This window comes from Coregonus clupeaformis, chromosome 31 (genome assembly GCF_020615455.1).
Source record: "Coregonus clupeaformis isolate EN_2021a chromosome 31, ASM2061545v1, whole genome shotgun sequence".
Taxonomy (NCBI): Eukaryota; Metazoa; Chordata; class Actinopteri; order Salmoniformes; family Salmonidae; genus Coregonus; species Coregonus clupeaformis.
The window spans coordinates 38,239,152-38,260,004 of record NC_059222.1 but is presented as its reverse complement, the minus strand read 5'-3'; the positions used below and the strand labels follow the sequence as shown (position 1 = coordinate 38,260,004).

At 40.4% G+C, this 20,853-nt stretch overlaps 1 protein-coding gene across 2 annotated transcripts; it reads left to right on the top strand.

The window, feature by feature from the left end:
- Window positions 1-3,205: 3,205 nt before the first annotated feature.
- Window positions 3,206-20,482, top strand: LOC121547688 (chitin synthase chs-2-like). 2 transcript variants are annotated; one of them, XM_041859081.2, is made up of 19 exons: window positions 3,206-3,291; window positions 6,186-6,321; window positions 7,071-7,256; window positions 7,875-8,956; window positions 9,897-9,998; window positions 10,494-10,658; window positions 10,833-10,980; window positions 11,176-11,241; window positions 11,384-11,618; window positions 12,163-12,363; window positions 12,599-12,883; window positions 17,108-17,287; window positions 17,759-18,275; window positions 18,400-18,551; window positions 18,669-19,012; window positions 19,269-19,379; window positions 19,478-19,695; window positions 19,959-20,025; window positions 20,241-20,482. In XM_041859081.2, the coding sequence occupies exons 1-19, from the start codon at window positions 3,245-3,247 to the stop codon at window positions 20,310-20,312; spliced, it is 4,314 nt and encodes a 1,437-aa protein (XP_041715015.2). In that variant the 5' UTR covers window positions 3,206-3,244; the 3' UTR covers window positions 20,313-20,482. The 2 variants fall into 2 exon arrangements, with proteins under 2 accessions (XP_041715015.2, XP_041715014.2); XM_041859080.2 differs by having other exon boundaries at window positions 18,397-18,551.
- The last annotated feature ends 371 nt before the right edge of the window (window positions 20,483-20,853 follow it).

Below are 20,853 nucleotides of genomic sequence, written 5' to 3'. Positions count from 1 at the left end.
AAACACACGGCCAAGGCAACAAAGGAGTGGCTCAAGAAGAAGCACATTAAGGTCCTGGAGTGGCCTAGCCAGTCTCCAGACCTTAATCCCATAGAAAATCTGTGGAGGGATCTGAAGGTTCGAGTTGCCAAACGTCAGGCTCGAAACCTTAATGACTTGGAGAAGATCTGCAAAGAGGAGTGGGACAAAATCCCCAAAATACTTTTTTCCCTCACTGTATATATATTTTTTTGTATTTTTATTTTATTACTTTTTTATTCTAATATTTTATTATTATTTATATATATTTTTGTGGGGGTGGGGGTAGAAGGATTACTTTTATGCTATCCCAGGTATTCCTTAAAGAGGTAGGGTAATGATATGATATTAATCTCACAAAAATAACTTAGCAACCATCTGAAAACAAACACAGAACTTATCTTGTCTACATGTGACAACCATCTGATTTTAAGGTGTAGTCAGTTGGACGCTATATGCCTCATCAAACCAAGATAGCCTAACCTTTCAGTGTTTTGAAAACACATATAATAAGGTTGAGATTGAATACTAGGTCTGAACCTATAACTCAAAACTAACAAATGTCAGATAATATAATGCATTGTATTCGTCTGAAGGGAACTGCAATATTCATCAAACAGTTCAACATCAACAAAAAACATAACTCAAATTGCATAGAACCTATGACATAGATAATATGGTCACTTTCAAATATACTTTTATAACTGTCTGTGATATATGTAAACATAATAATGTACATTTGTTAATAAGAGAACCTAACCTGTTCGTTACAAATGCACAAATGATTGAACTGTAGCATATTTAACAGATGGATACTGTACATGTATAGCATAGAAAGTAGTGAAATGGTTACAGACCTGGCTTGCCTGAAACAGAACTGCGTAGATTAACTAATATTACACAACTGGAGGGAGATGTTTACATGAGGGAGACGGGTGGGTGTGGGGACGATAGGACTACAGAAATGTGTTCACAATCGAATCTGTCCCGAAACGTAAGAAAATGAACACTTTTGAGCGAGGTAGAAAGAAAAGACGGAGCAGAGTAGGCTGTTGCCATCACTACAGGTTTTATTTTGTTTATTCATATTGAATGTCCCTCAGTTGAATTTCGAAAAAAAAGGACATGGCTGATTTTGTTCCCGACCCCAGCTGCTTTTCGACATGAGCGATGAAGAGATAGCATGGAGAAGTGGAATGGGGGAGGGGACAGGCGTTAGGGGGTTAACAGAAAGCAGACGGAGTGGGAGGGAGAGAGAAAAAACGCTTTACACAATGTCTACTTTTATTAGGCTGTGGGTGAGATTGTTAAAGGGAGAGGCAGAAGAGGGAGGAGAGGGAGATGAGATGGACCATAAAGGGTATAAAGGAATGGCTTGAAGCAATATCTGTGTGTAACATCCTACACATTCAGGATTCTTAAAATATTCCATACAGAGATGCTTTCTGAGCTAGTGAATAAGGGGAGAAATCGAGACAAAAGGATCAAGATAAAATTGTAGTTTACCAAACTTTTGAGTTGATCAATTGACTAAATCAAGAGGTAATTGATCTGAACATTCCAACTAACTTTAACTTTGAGCTTTTCCTGATCACTGAACCCATCTTATATGTTGCTGGCCATTGAAAACAATATTAAGTTTTAGCAATGTACAACATTCCTCAAATTTCATGAGACCCCCCCCACAGCCTAAACTCTCTCCCTCCCTCTCTCCCTCCCTCTCTCTCTTCCTCTCTCTCTCTCTCTCTCTCTCTCTCTCTCTCTCTCTCTCTCTCTCTCCACATGCACGCACATGAGCACACACACACACACGAACACAGTAAGAGCTGACTCAAATGTTTGTTTACTCACCGATTATGGAATAAACAGAAATATCAGGTAACCATGCAACCGCCAACCAACATATCCAATTCAATTACATTAATTTGCCAATCTATGGCATTTAAAACAGTTGAGCATATGAGTTATGGCCAATAGGGCAAATGATGACCAACACTGCCTACAAACCTGAGGATAACCCAGGTACAGTAAACCTTAACTGAAATGGTAACATTATTTCTTCACACTGAACAGTAACATAATACAGTTGACCTTTTATTTGGGGTTATTCACATTGTGATTCACATGCAGTGTCACCTTGGGGTTGGGTTGGCTCGCTGGTTATGTAAAAGTGTGTCATTTCAAAGTTCAAGTTGAATAGATGGCTGTGATTTACTGTAATAGTATAATTTATACCTGGCGTATCAGCCATGGGGCATGACAGACGTCATATTGCCCTCTCAAACAACAAGGACATTTAGGCTTCTATGCCAAAGTGGCTAATGATCTGCGATACCGTAGCAAGTTCAGGAAGTGTGTCACTGTGTACTAAGCACAAATTTTGTCAAGGGGGGGATATTTTTCTCCCCGCACTGCAGACAAGTATTTTCTTCACTTCATTTTCACTTCCTTATGAAACCAAAGTCCTACCTAAATTGGGAGGATAAAAATGGAACAATCGATCAGTGTACACATTAACATGGAAATAAGCTCTCTGAACTCTGCCTTAAGTCGTTGGAGTTACTAAGCTCCTCATCCATGGAGATCTGTGTATCTTATTTTTGTAGACATAGTACAAATGGAGGGTCTTTGTATACTGAGGGAGTTTTTTTTTTTTTTACACATTCTTCATTTGTAATCCAAAAGCATTGTTAAATGAGTCCTGAAAGCAAAATCACATCTCAAAGTGTTTAAGTTTGGGTGTGGTGGGTATTTATCTATGAAGTCCTTCATCATACTATGACCTTGCATTGAATATCTGTTAATTTATGTTCTGTAATGATAGAACCAGAATATCAAGTATATTCTTTAAAAATTCTTGCTATGTAACTCATCTTGGTGACGAAATTGCCCACTGAAGACATGTAAATGTTTGAGGTGGTTAAGTTTGTACATACAGTATGTAAATTGTGTAAACTGTCATAAAGGTAAGCAAAAAGATACCTCAAAATGTAAACTTTAGTTTCATTCGTTTCCGTGAGAGACAATAAAAATATTAAAGTGTCACGTCTTGCGGATGATCTTTGTACCTCTTTATGGGTGAATGGACAGTAAAAGAGGGAGGGCCTGAGGCATCTCAAATAGTGGTAGCTTATTAAAGTAAACTGACGCATGTCAATACCTTAGTACCTCAGCAAATGGACTAGGACTAAGGACCACTAAGCTCTACCACGAAGGACGGTGAAAAATGGAAGAGCTCAAATTCAGAGGGCGGAAAAGGGAAGGGAGGCACAGGTTAGTTTTATCCATCTAGAATAATTTAATTTAGTTCAAGTGAGAATCATTTCAAGCAAAACTGTTAGGATTCACAGGGCCTGATACTGAAAATAATTAGCACTGTAGACAAAACCAGAAATCATTCCACAAATTGAAAATATTCCACCTATACTGAAATCATACTAAATAGAAGTAATATAACTATATAATGATACAACTATACCATGTACTACGGTAGATATAATTTACCATTATTGGGAGGCTAATGAGAATGTCGTTTTGAAGATATACAATACAAGGAAGCAAAGTTGAATTCCTTCCCAAATGCTCCATATCGTGGGCCTCTGTTCTGCACTGATAATGCTGGGATTAGCCTCGTCAGTGGGTGAGATGTCACTAGAAGCTGTTATAATTGATATATTATTGTACGGAGGGTATAGCGTGATAACAATATACATTAGATCAATACTGATACTGTTATATTGAAAGGAAGCCGTTTAATAGGAATGAAAACACCACAAGCATCTTACAATGTAATATTTGTTAAATGACTACATACTCTATATGCTTAGAATAAACGAGCATGACAGAGGCATTGCAATGAATTCATGCTTTAGGGTTAATAAAAGCATACAATTATAGGTATAAATAAACTCATCAATAGATTAACAGATTTAAATATATAATTGTTAGATACAACTGCACTGTGGGAGCTAGGAACACAAGCATTTCGCTACACCCGCAATAACATCTGCTAAATATTGTGACCAATACAATTTTTTTATTTTTTTTTATTACCGAATCTGTGGATTTTTTTGTCAAATACTATCCATCTAAAAGACCAGTGGTTCTCAATATTTTTTGGTAACTGTACCCACAATTATATTTTGCTCTGCCTGAAGTAAGGGAGACTGGAGGAAATTGTAACAGTTTTTCTCTTTTACTCTACTGCTCAGAGATCACTTGAACTAGGCCAGTCATGTTTTGATATAAGAAACGTACATATGTCTCCTAATCATTTATACAATTTCTAGGTATGTACATAAGACGGTCGGATCACAATATCGGTTTTAATCCGAAAAGTCTGGACGTTACATTTTTGTTATAAGGTGAGTAGGACGGAGCCAGGCGCAGGAGGTGTGAATAAAATAATAGGGTTTATTTGGCCAATACAGCAGTCCACAGCGATGCGTAAACCAAATACAGTGCGACTTAAATGCATACTGGGAAAACAAAACACACGGGTGAATATCCCGGCGATAAAAGTAACATAATGCTCAACACGAGCTAGCGACAACTCCACATGGAACAATAACACACAAAGACATTGGGGAGCAGAGGGAATAATTATACAGAGACTGATGAGGGGATATGAACCAGGTGTGTGTGAAAAACAAGACAAAACAAATGGAATGATGAGATGAGGAGCGGCAGTGGCTAGAAGGCCGGTGATGACGAACGCCGAAGCCTGCCCGAACAAGGAGATGAGGCAGCTTCGGAGGGAGTCATGACAATTTTCCCCCGTGGCAGGGGCAATTCTAACAGTTGCTGGGGTCAAATGTAACACCCTAAAAATAAACCAAATAAATGTTCTTAACTTAAAAAACATTCATGTTAATGAATCATCATATGTAATAATTTTGCTAGAAATATTAGTAATTATATGTACTTAACCAATAATTACAGTAACACCCATGTTTGTGCATGTCCATTTGGTTCCTCTCAAAACATCTGAATAGTCTGATTGTGTCCAGATTATATCTGTTTACAACTTATTTGGCACTCTACAGGACCCCAATGCTATTTAAAGTTAGTATTTGTATAATTAATGTATAATTCATACAATCTTAAAGTTAAAATTACTTGTTTTCATCATTTGGTTGCTTGGCTCAGGGTCATTTTAACACTGTGTTACAATTGCCCCCAAACCAGCTGCCATGACAAAACCTCATGTGCTTAGCAACAGACAACAATAGTGACACATCATTCATGTCAATGTTTAGCCAACATATAGTGATACAAATTATGCTAGTTTGAATTATTGGGAATGAATTCTCAGGGCAGTAAGAAAAATACTTTCACCCCCCAAAAAAGTGCCCATAAAACGTGCAAATAGTGAAAGATTTGGCTGTGACTTTACAAGCAGGGAGAGAACCTAAATGGACATGCACTGTGTAGGTTTCATCACTCTAGCTTGTTTCTGTTTGGAGAAATTCAAGGTGTTACAATGTTATGGGTCTTCCAACTACCCCCTGTAGATAGGCCAGTGCCTGGATACAGCATTAGCCGTGGTATATTGGCCATATACCACAAATCCCAGAGGTGCCTTATTGCTATTATAAATTGGTTACCAATGTAATTAGAGCAGTAAAAATAAATGTTTTGTCATACCCGTGGTTTACGGCTGTCAGCCAATCAGCATTCAGGGCTCGAACCACCCAGTTTATAATGGATGTTATATGATGTCACTTGTAACTTACTTCCTTTGACCCATTGATGAACTACTAAAGTTAACTACAGGTGTAGGATCTTAATTTGATCACCCTGTTGTTGCAGAAAATGCACAGCAGGAAACGCTAACTTGTATTGTATTCAAGGGTTTAAAAGGCTTCTAAAGTTTGTAATTCAACATTTACAATTTTAAAATGTTATAATGTTAATTGGGGTCCACACAATAATTCACATTTCCTGTTGCTGCAGGATTATTTTCCTGCTGTGAGAAACCACTCAAATTAAGATCCTACATATGTACCTTCCCATCACTGGATATAACGTATCTTCAAGTCAGACATTACAGTAACACTTTATAAAGGGTTTATAAAGACCAGAAGTTATTATTTTAAGGACGGTTTATGAAACAGTAATGAACAGTTTTAACTAACTGTTTGAAATTGTGTTCGATACTGTCACAGGGACACCTGGGATCCTTTCCAGTTGAATCCCATTGGTGCTGAGAAAGAGGAAAAGAGAAGATGCTTTGAGTTGTTCCAGCACCTGGTGGCAGCGTTTGTGGGGATAATGGTCCTGTCCAGTGCTGTCATCAGCAAGGTGAGCCAAAATGAGGGACCAGCACCTGGTTTTGTCTAGATGGGATACATCTTATGTCAGAATTGATCAGAATTGACTTTTCGTAGCAGGTTAGGAGAACTTACGCAGCAGGTTAGGATAATTAACGTAGCAGGTTAGGAGAATTAGGTTAAGATTAGGAAAAGGATTAGGGTTAGCTAAAATGCAAAAAATAAATCTACTTTTAACGTCATTTCACATCCCATCCAGCATTGACCCCAGCACCATGAACCTGTAAACTACTGGCTCAAGCATAATACCTCCTGGGATGTCATCTTATAATCATATATAGCGATATCGAATTCATACCATATCAGATACATTCCCACAACTCAGCATTGATGAATAGTATACAAGGGAAGGGGTATGCGTTCTTTATGAGACAGATCTCAAATCTGCTCATTGTAATTCGTAACATGTCATACCAAATGGGTGATGGACATCCACAAATTAATTCATACCATACGATACATAACATATCATACTAAATGGGGCCTCGGATTTACGTACAGAATAATACGAAATGCTCTGAGACCAGGTTGATACCCTAGACACTTAGTACTCTCCTATCTGTTTTTTCTCTCTAACACTGCAAACATTCTCCTCGTGAAGTCAAAACACTATGAAGGAATTGTTCACACTCACTATGTAGATCAGTGTTTAAATGAAGGAATCTTAGATTCTATAATATTAGGAGTCTGATGTCAGTTTTGTTTACATCCAATCGTCAGGGCTCTCTACTGGTTCTCTCCACACTCTCAAGCCCCACATCGACTAGGACTCCCAAGGAAAGACAATACTACATGCTCATGCTGGTGTGCTCTTTGGTGGTGCCCAACCTGCTCGTGTTCCTCAAGTCACTGTGGAAATGCGCTTTCAAGAACTTCGTCCCACCAAACATGAGAACTATGGGAATTGTAAGTTGACGCTGAAATATTATACAATTTGATTCTTTGTGATCTTTGTGTCTTAATTGCTCCTCAAATTGCTTGCTTTGACTTCTTGGTGATATTTGTGTCTTAATTGCTGCTCAAATTGCTTGCTGTCAGTGTTGGGGAATTAATTTATAATCTAGGTAGTGTTTTCAGTAGTTATTATTAATATTTTTTACCATGTAGCGGTGTAGCTAACTACTGGAACTACACACTACTTTTTTCTGCAAAAAGAAAATATGGGTGAAGTAGGCAAGAATTTCCTTTCTTTTTCAGCATCAGAACCGCCTAATTCTCACTTGAAACATTGTGTTTGTGTTATATAGGCTAAATTAAACATTCTGTTGACATATGACCCCAAAGTAATCTATTCTTGCAATTTGTAGTCTATGACATTTCAGATTTACATATGATAATATTTCACAAAGTAGTTTGGATGTAGTGAACTACTTTTTCAAAGTAACTTTAGTTTTTTAAGGGTATCTTTAGTGTAGCTTAACTTCTTCTAGTGTGAAGTAACTGGTAGCCTGGTAAACTATATTTTCAGAGTTGCTTCCCCAACACTGCTTGCTGTCAATACAAATGTAAATCTGTATCTTTCAGGTGTGTGGGATTGAATGCTTGGTGTCTCTTGGGACCTCCATCCTGGTGCTGGTAGTGATGCCCCAGTTTGACGTGCTGACCAACCTCTTCATCTCTGGCGGAGTCTGCATGCTTTCCTCTGTTCTACAGATAGCATTTCGCCTGCAGAGAGAGAACTGGAAGATCATCTTCCCTATTTGTTCTCTTATGCTTGTCCTGACCGGCTACTGTCTTCTCGGGGCAGACTATTACGTTCGTGTTACCTCGTTTGTATCACTTCAGGAAAATGACTGTTATTGGTATGTTGGCATTGCAGTTTTTTCATCTTTTCTGGTTTCTCTGACCTGGTGGGAAAACCCAGTGCAGGCGAGCAACAACATGCACGAAATGCTGACTGAGTTGGACACCTTCAGAGATTTTGTATTTGTGATATCGAGTCTCCTAAGGGTCGTAGTCATTGCTGCTGTGTACCTCATCTACCACGCGTTGATACAGGAAAACATTGTATGGTCAGATTTTGATTTCACTCCTAAGGCCGATGAAGATGAAAGTACAATTGCGAGGCATAAAGAGACCCTTGATATTGGTCTTACTGTCCTTTTCCTCCAAGCCTTTTTCTCCGCTGCATGCCATTGGTTTGGGGTGGTGGCTTGTAAGATCCACTCCGTGCGAATGAGCTTCGCCTTCCCTGTCTGTTTTACCGGGCCCGCCGTTCTCATCCTCGGCATGATCCTTTTCCTAACGCAATCTGAATACCTAGCTGGGGCCGACACAACTTCTATCATAGACTTTTGCTCGAGCCTAGTGGACCTGAGCACCAAGAACACCAGCGCAGTCGTGATGCTGGAGCTCACCAAGAGCATCTGCAGGACTTCTTTGAACAGCCATTACTGGACCTGGCCTTTCTCCCTACTTGCGCTGGAGGGCATTTGCATGTGGCTCGGGCTCATCACATGCACCTACTACGTGTGGAACTTCAAGGTCCAGAGGATCGAGCGCACAACTGAGCTGTTTGTACGACGCCTCTATGAGTCTGCCTTCATCGACCTGTCTCTGCTTCTGAACACCAAGATGAAGGTTGTGCAAACGAGGAACCAGGAGAGGCAAGATTCTGCTATTTAATTGATTAAAAGTCCACGTGGTTTAAGACTTCACATTGCAACAGTGCACATAGACAATTGTTCAGTAATTGTTGAGTTTTGCCGACAGTGCACTATATAAGAAAGAGTCTTGGTGGTAGTGTGCTGAAATATACTCACTGACATTAACTCTGATCACTGCATTCAAACATGATTAGAAACTGTTCTATCTCTCCCCATCTGTCCAAACATGATTAGAAACTGTTCTATCTCTCCCCATCCGTCCAAACATGATTAGAAACTGTTCTATCTCTCCCCATCCGTCCAAACATGATTAGAAACTGTTCTATCTCTCCCCATCCGTCCAAACATGATTAGAAACTGTTCTATCTCTCCCCATCCGTCCAAACATGATTAGAAACTGTTCTCTCTCCCCATCCGTCCAAACATGATTAGAAACTGTTCTATCTCTCCCCATCCGTCCAAACATGATTAGAAACTGTTCTATCTCTCCCCATCCGTCCAAACATGATTAGAAACTGTTCTATCTCTCCCCATCCGTCCAAACATGATTATAAACTGTTCTATCTCTCCCCATCCGTCCAAACATGATTAGAAACTGTTCTATCTCTCCCCATCCGTCCAAACATGATTAGAAACTGTTCTATCTCTCCCATCCGTCCAAACATGATTAGAAACTGTTCTATCTCTCCCCATCCGTCCAAACATGATTAGAAACTGTTCTATCTCTCCCCATCCGTCCAAACATGATTATAAACTGTTCTATCTCTCCCCATCCGTCCAAACATGATTAGAAACTGTTCTATCTCTCCCCATCCGTCCAAACATGATTAGAAACTGTTCTATCTCTCCCCATCCGTCCAAACATGATTAGAAACTGTTCTATCTCTCCCCATCCGTCCAAACATGTTCTCATACTTTCCCCATGTTGTTCATTCTACAGTAGTGTTGTTGACGACATTGAGAATTGTGTCATTTACCTCTGTGCAACAATGTGGCATGAGACCTATGACGAGATGTTGAAGATCCTCACATCCATGTTCAGGTATTGTGCTTATCAATTTTGCTGGCTGTCTTTGATATTGAAATATTTCTAGCCCTGAAAGTTATTTAATATCAATTCATAATATTAGTGTGTGTGTGTGTGTGTGAGTGTGTGTGAGTGAATGTGTGCAGCAGAGACCTCTTGTATACAACACAAGACAATGGCCCCGTACACACTGCACTCAAGTTGTATAACTCATGTAGCACTCAACATATTTGTCACTGGTTGTGATAGAGCTTTTCTGCACAAAAATAATTACACCGTAAAATGGTTGTGTAAACATGTTTGTACAGACAAACTCTCCGTTGAATCACAAAAATATAAGTTATATTACAACCTATTGTATGAAATCTGTTGCCCATCAGTTGTACAACCTTAGTGTGTACAGGACAAACATACTTTCACAAAATACAATGAATGATAAGGAGGTGATTATTATAATGTTTTGCATAAAAATAGGATTTTCTGTTATGTCATGTGTCTTGATGGTTTCAGGTTGGACCGGTACAGAGGTGATCCAAAAGAGGAACATAAAGATGTTTTTGACTTTGAGTGCCACATATTTGTAGATGATGCATACATGATAGAAAAGAAGACGGGCAAAAAGTTAATCAACGAATATGTGACCGATCTCATTCATGTGGTCATAGAGGTTTACAGGTAAGTGGACATTTCATATTTCTTTGCACTTTACTCCCTATAAACCCAGACCAATAGTGTCAATTAATGAGCACAAGCAAGCTCTACTTTAAGATGCATTCACTATAAATGGGCAATTCTATTAATCCAAAGACAACTGTTTCATAATGAATCTTGAATGTTTGTGTGTTTTAGGGTATTCACCAATAAGGAGCCCGATGATGTGTCAATTATCGAGACTCCCTATGGTGGCCGATTAATGTTTGTGATGCCAGAAGGAAACATGCTGTATTTCCATTTGAAAGACAAACAGCTGATCAGAAACAAGAAGAGATGGTCACAGGTGGGTAGGATGATTTTTAATATTACTGTATTCCATGATTTCACCACTGTAACCACTGTTAACCTACGTTCTTTAAACATACTTTAATGACATTTCTTGAAGAACGTGAATATATTGTAATTGCTTTCTTGTTTTAGTATGGACACACTTGAGGAAAATGAAAGGTTATAGGTTTGCATCTGACATGTCTTTCAGATCATGTACCTCTACTATCTGCTTGGATGGAAAGGATACAGTGTGAAGAATCCTCAGAAGATAACGGTATGTAATATATTGAATGCTAATTTCCATGTTATTGTCTTTATCCCTGCAACACAGATGATCTGTAAATATGAAAAATCAGTGGTTTCCATGGTTTCCCTAAATTAAAGTGTATGCTTTTTTCCCTCTCTGTCTTCTACAGAGACAGAATAATCCTTGCCGTGCCAGTCTCATATCATTGGATGGGGAGAGTTTCCTGTTGCCACAGCATGACAATGACAGTAAGAGAAAACACATCTCTGATGACAATACCTACATCATGGCCCTGGATGGGGACACAGACTTCCAGCCCGCAGCTCTGATATTACTGGTGGACCGACTTCGGAAGTACGGCAATGTGGGTGCTGCATGCGGAAGAATCCACCCTACAGGAATGGGTGAGTAAAGCTGATTTTATTTGTATTTTACCTTTATTTAACTAGGCAAGTCAGTTAAGAACACATTCTTATTTACAATGACGGCCTACACCGGCCAAACCCGGACGACGCTGGGCCAATTTTGCGCCGCCCTATGGGACTCCCAATCACGGCCGGTTGTGAGTTAGGGGGTCCACTCAGACATGGCTATGTCTAGCATACAGTATATTTCAAGTGCATCTATCCGTATCGCAGAAGCATCGCGAAAAATCTGCGTTATAGCTCGCTTGAAATGTAAAGGCAATGTTCCCGTGTTTGCGGAGACTGCATTCACGGTAAACGCTGCGTGTGTCGGCTCAATCGGAAATGGAAGTTCACATTTTATCGCAGATCTTCCGTGATACTTCCATGATAGTGAGCCCCTAATCCAATTCCAACCATTACCACTGAGAGATTATGTATAAACAAGTCTTGCTACATTTCTCCATCTCCATCACACAGTATGACATGGAGATGTAGGCTATCGCTACAGCATGACTGACATGCTTCTTGATTTCTATTGTAGGTCCAATGGTGTGGTATCAGAAATTTGAGTATGCCGTTGGTCACTGGCTCCAGAAAACAGCTGAGCACGTGTTTGGTTCAGTCCTCTGCAGTCCCGGATGCTTCAGCTTGTTCAGGGGATCAGCTCTGATGGATGACAATGTGCTCAAGAGATACACCACCACTGCAACTAGAGCCTCCGAGTACGTTCAATATGATCAAGGTGACTACTTTCTTGTTCTCCCATCAACAACACTTGATTGGCTACTGGAGTATTATACTGTACAACCGGAGGTTCATAGAACGTTTCATCACAGTTTCTTGAGCTATTTCTGTTGGCTTCAAATCGACCAAGGGTGACATACACATTTACTTGCTCATTAAGTGTTCCCTAGAGCAGTCCTAGGACCTGATATGTATATTGACTTCCTTTAATATTCCCTCTTCCCGCTGGCCAGGTGAGGACCGCTGGCTGTGCACCCTGCTCCTTCAGCAGGGCTGGAGAGTGGAGTACAACGCTGCGTCGGACGCCTACACCAACTCCCCTCAGGAGTTCAAAGAGTTCTACAACCAGAGGCGGCGCTGGGGGCCGTCCACTCTGGCCAACACCCTGGACCTCCTGCACAGCGGCAATGAGACGGTCAAGAGGAACTCTTCTATCTCCAGACTGTACATCTTCTACCAGATATTTACTGTCAGCTCATCCATTCTCGGTCCTGCCTCTGTATCTCTGATGATAGCAGGTACCATCTCACCCTCGGCTTGTTTTGTTCATTCTTGTTAATTGTACGCACCTTTTATGTCTGTGTGTTGTTAACCAATTACTCATTATATTATATTACCTAGAATACACATATTCCCTTAAGTGATTTTTTTTATTAGGGGGTAGATCAGCTTTAATATTGCAGATAGATTGTGGCTTCTATCAATGTCATTTACATTTTAGTCATTTAGCAGACGTTCTTATCCAGAGCGACTTACAGGAGCAATTAGGGTTAAGTGCCTTGCTCAAGGGCACATCGACAGATTTTTCACCTAGTCAGCTCGGGGATTAGAACCAGCGACCTCTCGGTTACTGGCACAACGCTCTTAACCACTAAGCTACCTGCCGCCCCATCATTTCCAATCCCCCATATATACCTGCATAATTTCCAATCCCCCATATATACAGTACCAGTCAAAAGTTTGGACACACCTACTCATTCAAGGGTTTTTCTTTATTTTTACAATTTTCTACATTGTAGAAAAATAGCGAAGACATCAAAACTATGAAATAACACATATGGAATCATGTAGTAACCAAATAAGTGTTAAACAAATCAAAATATATTTTATATTTGAGATTCTTCAAATAGCCACCCTTTGCCTTGATGACAGCTTTGCACACTCAACCAGCTTCACCTGGAATGCTTTTCCAACGGTCTTAAAGGAGTTCCCACATACGCTGAGCACTTGTTGGCTGCTTTTCCTTCACTCTGCGGTCCGACTCATCCCAAACTATCTCAATTGGGTTGAGGTCGGGGGATTGTGGAGGCCAGGTCATCTGATGCAGCACTCCATCACTCTCCTTCCTGGTAAAATAGCCCTTACACACCCTGGAGGTGTGTTGGGTCATTGTCCTGTTGAAAAACAGTCCCACTAAGCCCAAACCAGATGGGATGGCGTATCGCTGCAGAATGCTTTGGTAGCCATGCTGGTTAAGTGGATTCTAAATAAATCACAGACAGTGTCACCAGCAAAGCACCCCCACACCATAACACGTCCTCTTCCATGCTTTACGGTGATACACATGCAGAGTTCATCCGTTCACCCACACCGCGTCTCACAAAGACACGGCGGTTGGGACCAAAAATCTCAAATTTGGACCAAAGGACACACTTCCACCGGTCTAATGTCTATTGCTCGTGTTTCTTGGCCGAAGCAAGTCTCTTCTTCTTATTGGTGTCTTTGCAGTAATTCGACCATGAAGGCCTGATTCACACAGTCCCCTCTGAACAGTTGATGTTGAGATGTGTCTGTTAATTGAACTCTGTGAAGCATTTATTTGGGCTGCAATTTCTGAGGCTGGTAACTCTAAGGATCTTATCCTCTGCAGCAGAGGTAACTCTGGGTCTTCCATTCCTGTGGCGGTCCTCATGAGAGCCAGTTTCATCCTAGTGCTTGATGGTTTTTGCGACTGCACTTGAAGAAACTTTCAAAGTTCTTAAAATGTTCCGTATTGACTGACCTTCATGTCTTAAAGTAATGATGGACTGTCGTTTCTCTTTGCTTATTTGAGCTGTTCTTGTCATAATATGGACTTGGTCTTTTACCAAATAGGGCTATCTTCTGTATACCCCCTACCCCTACCTTGTCACAACACAACTGATTAACTTTTAACAAGGCACACCTTTTAATTGAAATGCATTCCAGGTAACTACCTCATGAAGCTGGTTGAGAGAATGCCAAGAGTGTGCAAAGTTGTCATCAAGGCAAAGGGTGGAAAGAATCTCAAATATATAATATATTTTGACTTGTTTAACACTTTTTTGCTTACTACATGTGTTATTTCATAATTTTGATGTCTTCCCTATTATTCTATAATGTAAAAAATTGAAAAAATTAAGAAAAACCCTTGAATGAGTAGGTGTGTCCAAACTTTTGACTGGTAGTGTGTATTTTTGTAAATACTGTATATTAAAAGAATATATATTTTCCTTCTTTACCCTACCACCCCTCCCCTAATTGGAGTAAACTAATGGACAACCATACTTAGGCTTCTACTCCCAGCTTATACATACTATATACATTTTATGGACACAGTATATTTTACATTAGTTATATTTTGTTTGTTTTTAGTCCCATCCTTCAGCTACCCTCAACCCCTCCCATCTATCTCTGAAGACCATCCAGTTTTGATTTATAGCTGCCATATTTTCCATTGTGCTGTTTCACAAAAGTTCTGAACCTCTCATAGTTTCTACAGATTGTAAATGAAAAATAAACATTTTTGCTAAGAGTATTATTATATTATTGATCGGGTGGTTGTCTCCCCCATATACAGTGGGGAGAACAAGTATTTGATACACTGCCAATATTGCAGGTTTTCCTACTTACAAAGCATGTAGAGGTCTGTAATTTTGATCATAGGTACACTTCAACTGTGAGAGACTGAATCTAAAACAAAAATCCAGAAAATCACATTGTATGATTTTTAAGTAATGAATTTGCATTTTATTGCATGACATAAGTATTTGATACATCAGAAAATCAGAACTTAATATTTGGTACAGAAACCTTTGTTTGCAATTACAGAGATCATACGTTTCCTGTAGGTCTTGACCAGGTTTGCACACACTGCAGCAGGGATTTTGGCCCACTCCTCCATACATACCTTCTCCAGATCCTTCACGTTTCGGGGCTATCGCTGGACAATACGGACTTTCAGCTCCCTCCAAAGATTTTCTATTGGGTTCAGGTCTGGAGACTGGCTAGGCCACTCCAGGACCTTGAGATGCTTCTTACGGAGCCACTCCTTAGTTGTCCTGGCTGTGTGTTTCGGGTCGTTGTCATGCTGGAAGACCCAGCCACGACCCATCTTCAATGCTCTTACTGAGGGAAGGAGGTTGTTGGCCAAGATCTCGCGATACATGGCCCCATCCATCCTCCCCTCAATACGGTGCAGTCGTCCTGTCCCCTTTGCAGAAAAGCATCCCCAAAGAATGATGTTTCCACCTCCATGCTTCACGGTTGGGATGGTGCCCTCCTTCTTCCTCCAAACACGGCGAGTGGAGTTTAGACCAAAAAGCTCTATTTTTGTCTCATCAGACCACATGACCTTCTCCCATTCCTCCTCTGGATCATCCAGATGGTCATTGGCAAACTTCAGACGGGCCTGGACATGCGCTGGCTTGAGCAGGGGGACCTTGCGTGTGCTGCAGGATTTTAATCCATGACGGCGTAGTGTGTTACTAATGGTTTTCTTTGAGACTGTGGTCCCAGCTCTCTTCAGGTCATTGACCAGGTCCTGCCGTGTAGTTCTGGGCTGATCCCTCACCTTCCTCATGATCATTGATGCCCCACGAGGTGAGATCTTGCATGGAGCCCCAGACCGAGGGTGATTGACCGTCATCTTGAACTTCTTCCATTTTCTAATAATTGCGCCAACAGTTGTTGCCTTCTCACCAAGCTGCTTGCCTATTGTCCTGTAGCCCATCCCAGCCTTGTGCAGGTCTACAATTTTATCCCTGATGTCCTTACACAGCTCTCTGGTATTGGCCATTGTGGAGAGGTTGGAGTCTGTTTGATTGAGTGTGTGGACAGGTGTCTTTTATACAGGTAACGAGTTCAAACAGGTGCAATTAATACAGGTAATGAGTGGAGAACAGGAGGGCTTCTTAAAGAAAAACTAACAGGTCTGTGAGAGCCGGAATTCATACTGGTTGGTGGTGATCAAATACTTATGTCATGCAATAAAGTGCAAATTAATTACTTAAAAATCATACAATGTGATTTTCTATATTTTTGTTTTAGATTCTGTCTCTCACAGTTGAAGTGTACCTATGATAAAAATGACAGACCTCTACATGCTTTGTAAGTAGGAAAACCTGCAAAATCGACAGTGTATCAAATACTTGTTCTCCCCACTGTATATATAACATTCTATTGTCAAGTTAAGTATTTCGAATTGTCAGTAAGTTCAAAAGCTCAACGTTAGGCAGAGAGCCAGCTGGGTGAACGAGATTACGTATGACTACACATTTTATGGCACAGGGCTAAAGGACAAACAGTATAAAGTATGCCTACCCATCAGTTATATGACTTTTGCTTTGGTTCAATAAAACCATAAAGTCATGTGGCGAGGATGAGTTAAGATGAGGTCAAATAGTATTGTTCTTATATGCTAGGTTATATGCTAGGTTATGTGCTAGGATATACAGATCTCCATCCCAGGAAGTATTCACCCCTTTTTCTGTCTTCCTCTTTAGGTGCTTTCCAGTTTGTGTTCAAAATTGAAGGAACCCTGTCCATCATAATATCAGTCATCCCACCTATTTTCTACATGTTCATTTGTTTTCTGGCTAAACCAAACACCCAGATCACCATCGCAGGCATTATGAGTGTGTTGTACGCCTTTCTGATGTTGGCATCATTCTTCGCCATCATCGGTAAGCTTTGGCAATGACTTTTCACATGACCATTCACTCAACATACAGTACCAAGTTGTTTATGCAAATATAAAGGTTACCTCTAATCCTTTAAAGGGTAGAGGCTGGTGATAAATGAGATTTTGTTGCCTGGCCCATCAGAATAATTATATAATTATCTTTTGACATTGTCTGTTAACCTGTCATCATCAGTAATAGGTAGACTTTGGTCAACTTTCTTTTCATCCATTTTACATTTTTTACATTTTAGTCATTTAGCAGACGCTCTTATCCAGAGCGACTTACAGTTAGTATCCAAACATGCTGTATGACATTGAGCTGCGTTTAGTCTTGCGTGACAGCATTTGTAACTGATTTGGTTTTGGGTGCTGAGATTTGGCTGTAATTTACCACTACATCTTACATCACTACTGTTGATTGGGTGCCAGGTCAGACTATTACGATACACATTTCATTTCATGCGTTCCCCAGGTGACATGGCTACGCAGGGCACATTCATCACCCCAACTGGCCTCTTCCTGTTGTCCATGGCTGCCATGTACCTGGTGACAGCCCTCCTTCACCCCCAGGAGTTCAGCATGATCATCTATGGTCTGATGTACTTCATCTGTATCCCCAGTGGTTATCTCTTGCTCACAATCTACTCCCTGGTGAACATGCACATTGTCACATGGGGCACCAGAGAGACAAACAAGGAGAAAGAAGAGAGGAAGACCCAGAATGTTCTCTGTGATCGCAACTGCAAAATTTGCTGTTGGGATATGAAACTACAAGTCACCCAAGAGACCGACAACTTGATGCTCCAGCAACTCCAGCAGGCAGTGAATCCAAACACACAAGTCACCCAGCAAGTGGTGCAAGAACAGAAGCCCGACACCAAGGAAGAGAAAAACAACGCACTGAATGAAGAAAAGAATAAGGAAATAAGTCCAGAGCTTTTAGAAAGAAGAAGAGCCAAGAAAGACAAAGACTCAGAATCTGATACAAGGCATGTACAAAACATTTCACAAAGGCCCAAAGGATCTCTCTCTCATATACTGTCTACAACAAACTTCTATCAAATGAAGGGCTACTGTACCTGTTGTAACTTTTTATCCTCTTGTTCACAGCAGTGTTGACAGCGTTCCTAAAAAGGAGAGTGCCTATTCCAGCATTGAAGATGACAACGACGATAACCATGACGATGACGATGATAATATGGGTTATGCCGGTTCGGTTTACAGTGGCTTCACCGAGGAAGAAAGAGAAATTGTACCTCAAAGTGGTAGGTGGATCAGTACATGAAAGATAATAGCTGTAACCTATAACATACAGAAAGTCAGTATGTAACTACAAGTTGAACTATAATCAACAGCACCTCTACACTATTTGCTTTCAATAGATTGGGTTCAGCCTGTCAAGGAAGAGTTCCTGAAGAAATTGACCTACGCCAACTTGAAAAGGAACCTTCAGGAGCAGATCCGCTACACACTGAGGAACAAGAACCAGGAGGATGTGTGTGAGGAGCTGGTGATGATGTTGACGGACACGGTGAACGGCGAGCTGAAGGACAAGGTGGGCCCAGAAGACGTGCTGAGCGACAGCCAGCTAGAAGAGCTGCAGTACGCCCTTAACGAGGCTGCCAGGAGGATCCTGAAAACCAACCGCATGGAGAGGCTTGAGAGGAGGGTGAAAAGAGCCATAGAGAAGACCCTCATTGCCCCACAGGTGGAGAAACTCACTGAGGTAATGCTTGAGTGAAAACACACCATTCATATTGTATTTCATGTGATATTGTATTGCCTGGTGACTTACCAGTGCAGCTCCGGACATTGTTTTCTCTACATCTTTGACCTGGGATGGACTTCAGCAACAAGATGACTCAGTAATCTGGAACCAGACCCTTTGAGTGATAATCTGAACAACAGACAGTGTTGAGCAACAATGTGTTCCAATAAAATGAGGAAATATACCGACCATGTTTCCCTGTGTATTTTGTCAGGATGAACTCGACTTTTGGAAGAAACTGCTCGAGAGATACCTCGCACCTATCGTTGACGACAAAGCTCATAAAGAGCAGGTGACAAAGGAACTGAAGTCACTACGAAACAAGGTGGGCTTTTATTCTGTTATTCTACTATTTATTTACTACGTTCTACTAAAAACACGGCTCGTAGAATGATCATCTTTCGATTTTTTGTTGTTTTACAGGCAGTGTTTCTGTATTTCATCGTCAACGTTTTGTGGATAGTGGCCACTTTCTTTTTACAAGCCATTGGAAATGATGTGATTAGTATCAAGATTCAGAAAGTCTGGCCAAATGGCACATCATCAGGAGAATACCTGAAGGTGGAGCCTCTCAGTCTGATGTTCCTCTTGTCATTCGCTGTGCTTCTCGTGGTGCAGTTCCTGGCTATGCTTTACCACAGGTGGGCAAACATTTCTCATTTCTCAAACACAGTATGATATATCTACATAACACCACCATTCCAAACATGCCTAAGAGGACAGAAATGTCAAAATAAAAGACAGAAAGATTAATAGAATAAGATTATAATCTCATGCTGTGTGCGCATTATTACAACTGAAAATGTATTTTTTTTCTCTCAATGCAAGCTACAGCTCAGTTATCTTATGATGAGTCTTGATGAAATCAAACTAAAAGTACACTGTGCTATGTTTCTCTTTTCAGAGTTTATACTCTTATCCACGTGGTGTCGTACAGAAGCACAGAAAAAGACTACATTCCCAGAGAAGAGGTGAGTGACCTCTGCTAATCCAAACAACAAGGAGGATAAAGTATACCTGATCGTCATCTACTTTAGTAGATTATGAATCGTTTGAGTAATTATAGATATACTGTATATCTAACAGGTTAATAAATGATTTACTAGACCTCGTATGAAAAACAATTATTGTGAAGACCTAAAATGCTTGTTGTTGATCATTTTATTTCTCTCCATTGCTTGTGCAGGAGGACGAGGAGGGGATTATTCTTGAGAACCAGATAGCCAACGGCCTTGTGATCACCAGTGATGACTTGTGAAACTGGCTTTTTTGGGGGCGTGGTGTTACTGAGTGTTCCATGAAACAAAATAGTGGCTTTGTGAAGTGTATTGCACCTTTATATGTCTGAACATAATTCAGATATACCTAGCAGGGAAAGCTTATGATACTGCAGCATGTTACTACTAGCATTAAAGTACTTATCCAATGCCTCAGTTTTCTATAAAAAAATCAACGGTATCAATATTGAATAACATTGAGTCATAATAAGATATAAATATTGTAATTCAGCCTGATTGGATGTACTTTCTGAGAAACAGCCGATATTATGATCAATTAATACATAACAAAATCATGAAACATATCCAGAGAAATATACATACACAGATACATACTTCTACTACTACACGAGCCTCCATTTTTCAAGGGGAAATTACCCTTTCTAAATATATGGCTGTGAACCTATCCAACTGAAGAAAAGGTGGGTCTTGCAATCTTTCACAGACGGACAATGTAACACATATTGTGAACATGAAGTCAATGTACTAGTATTTATACTGTATACTGCAATATTTATGATG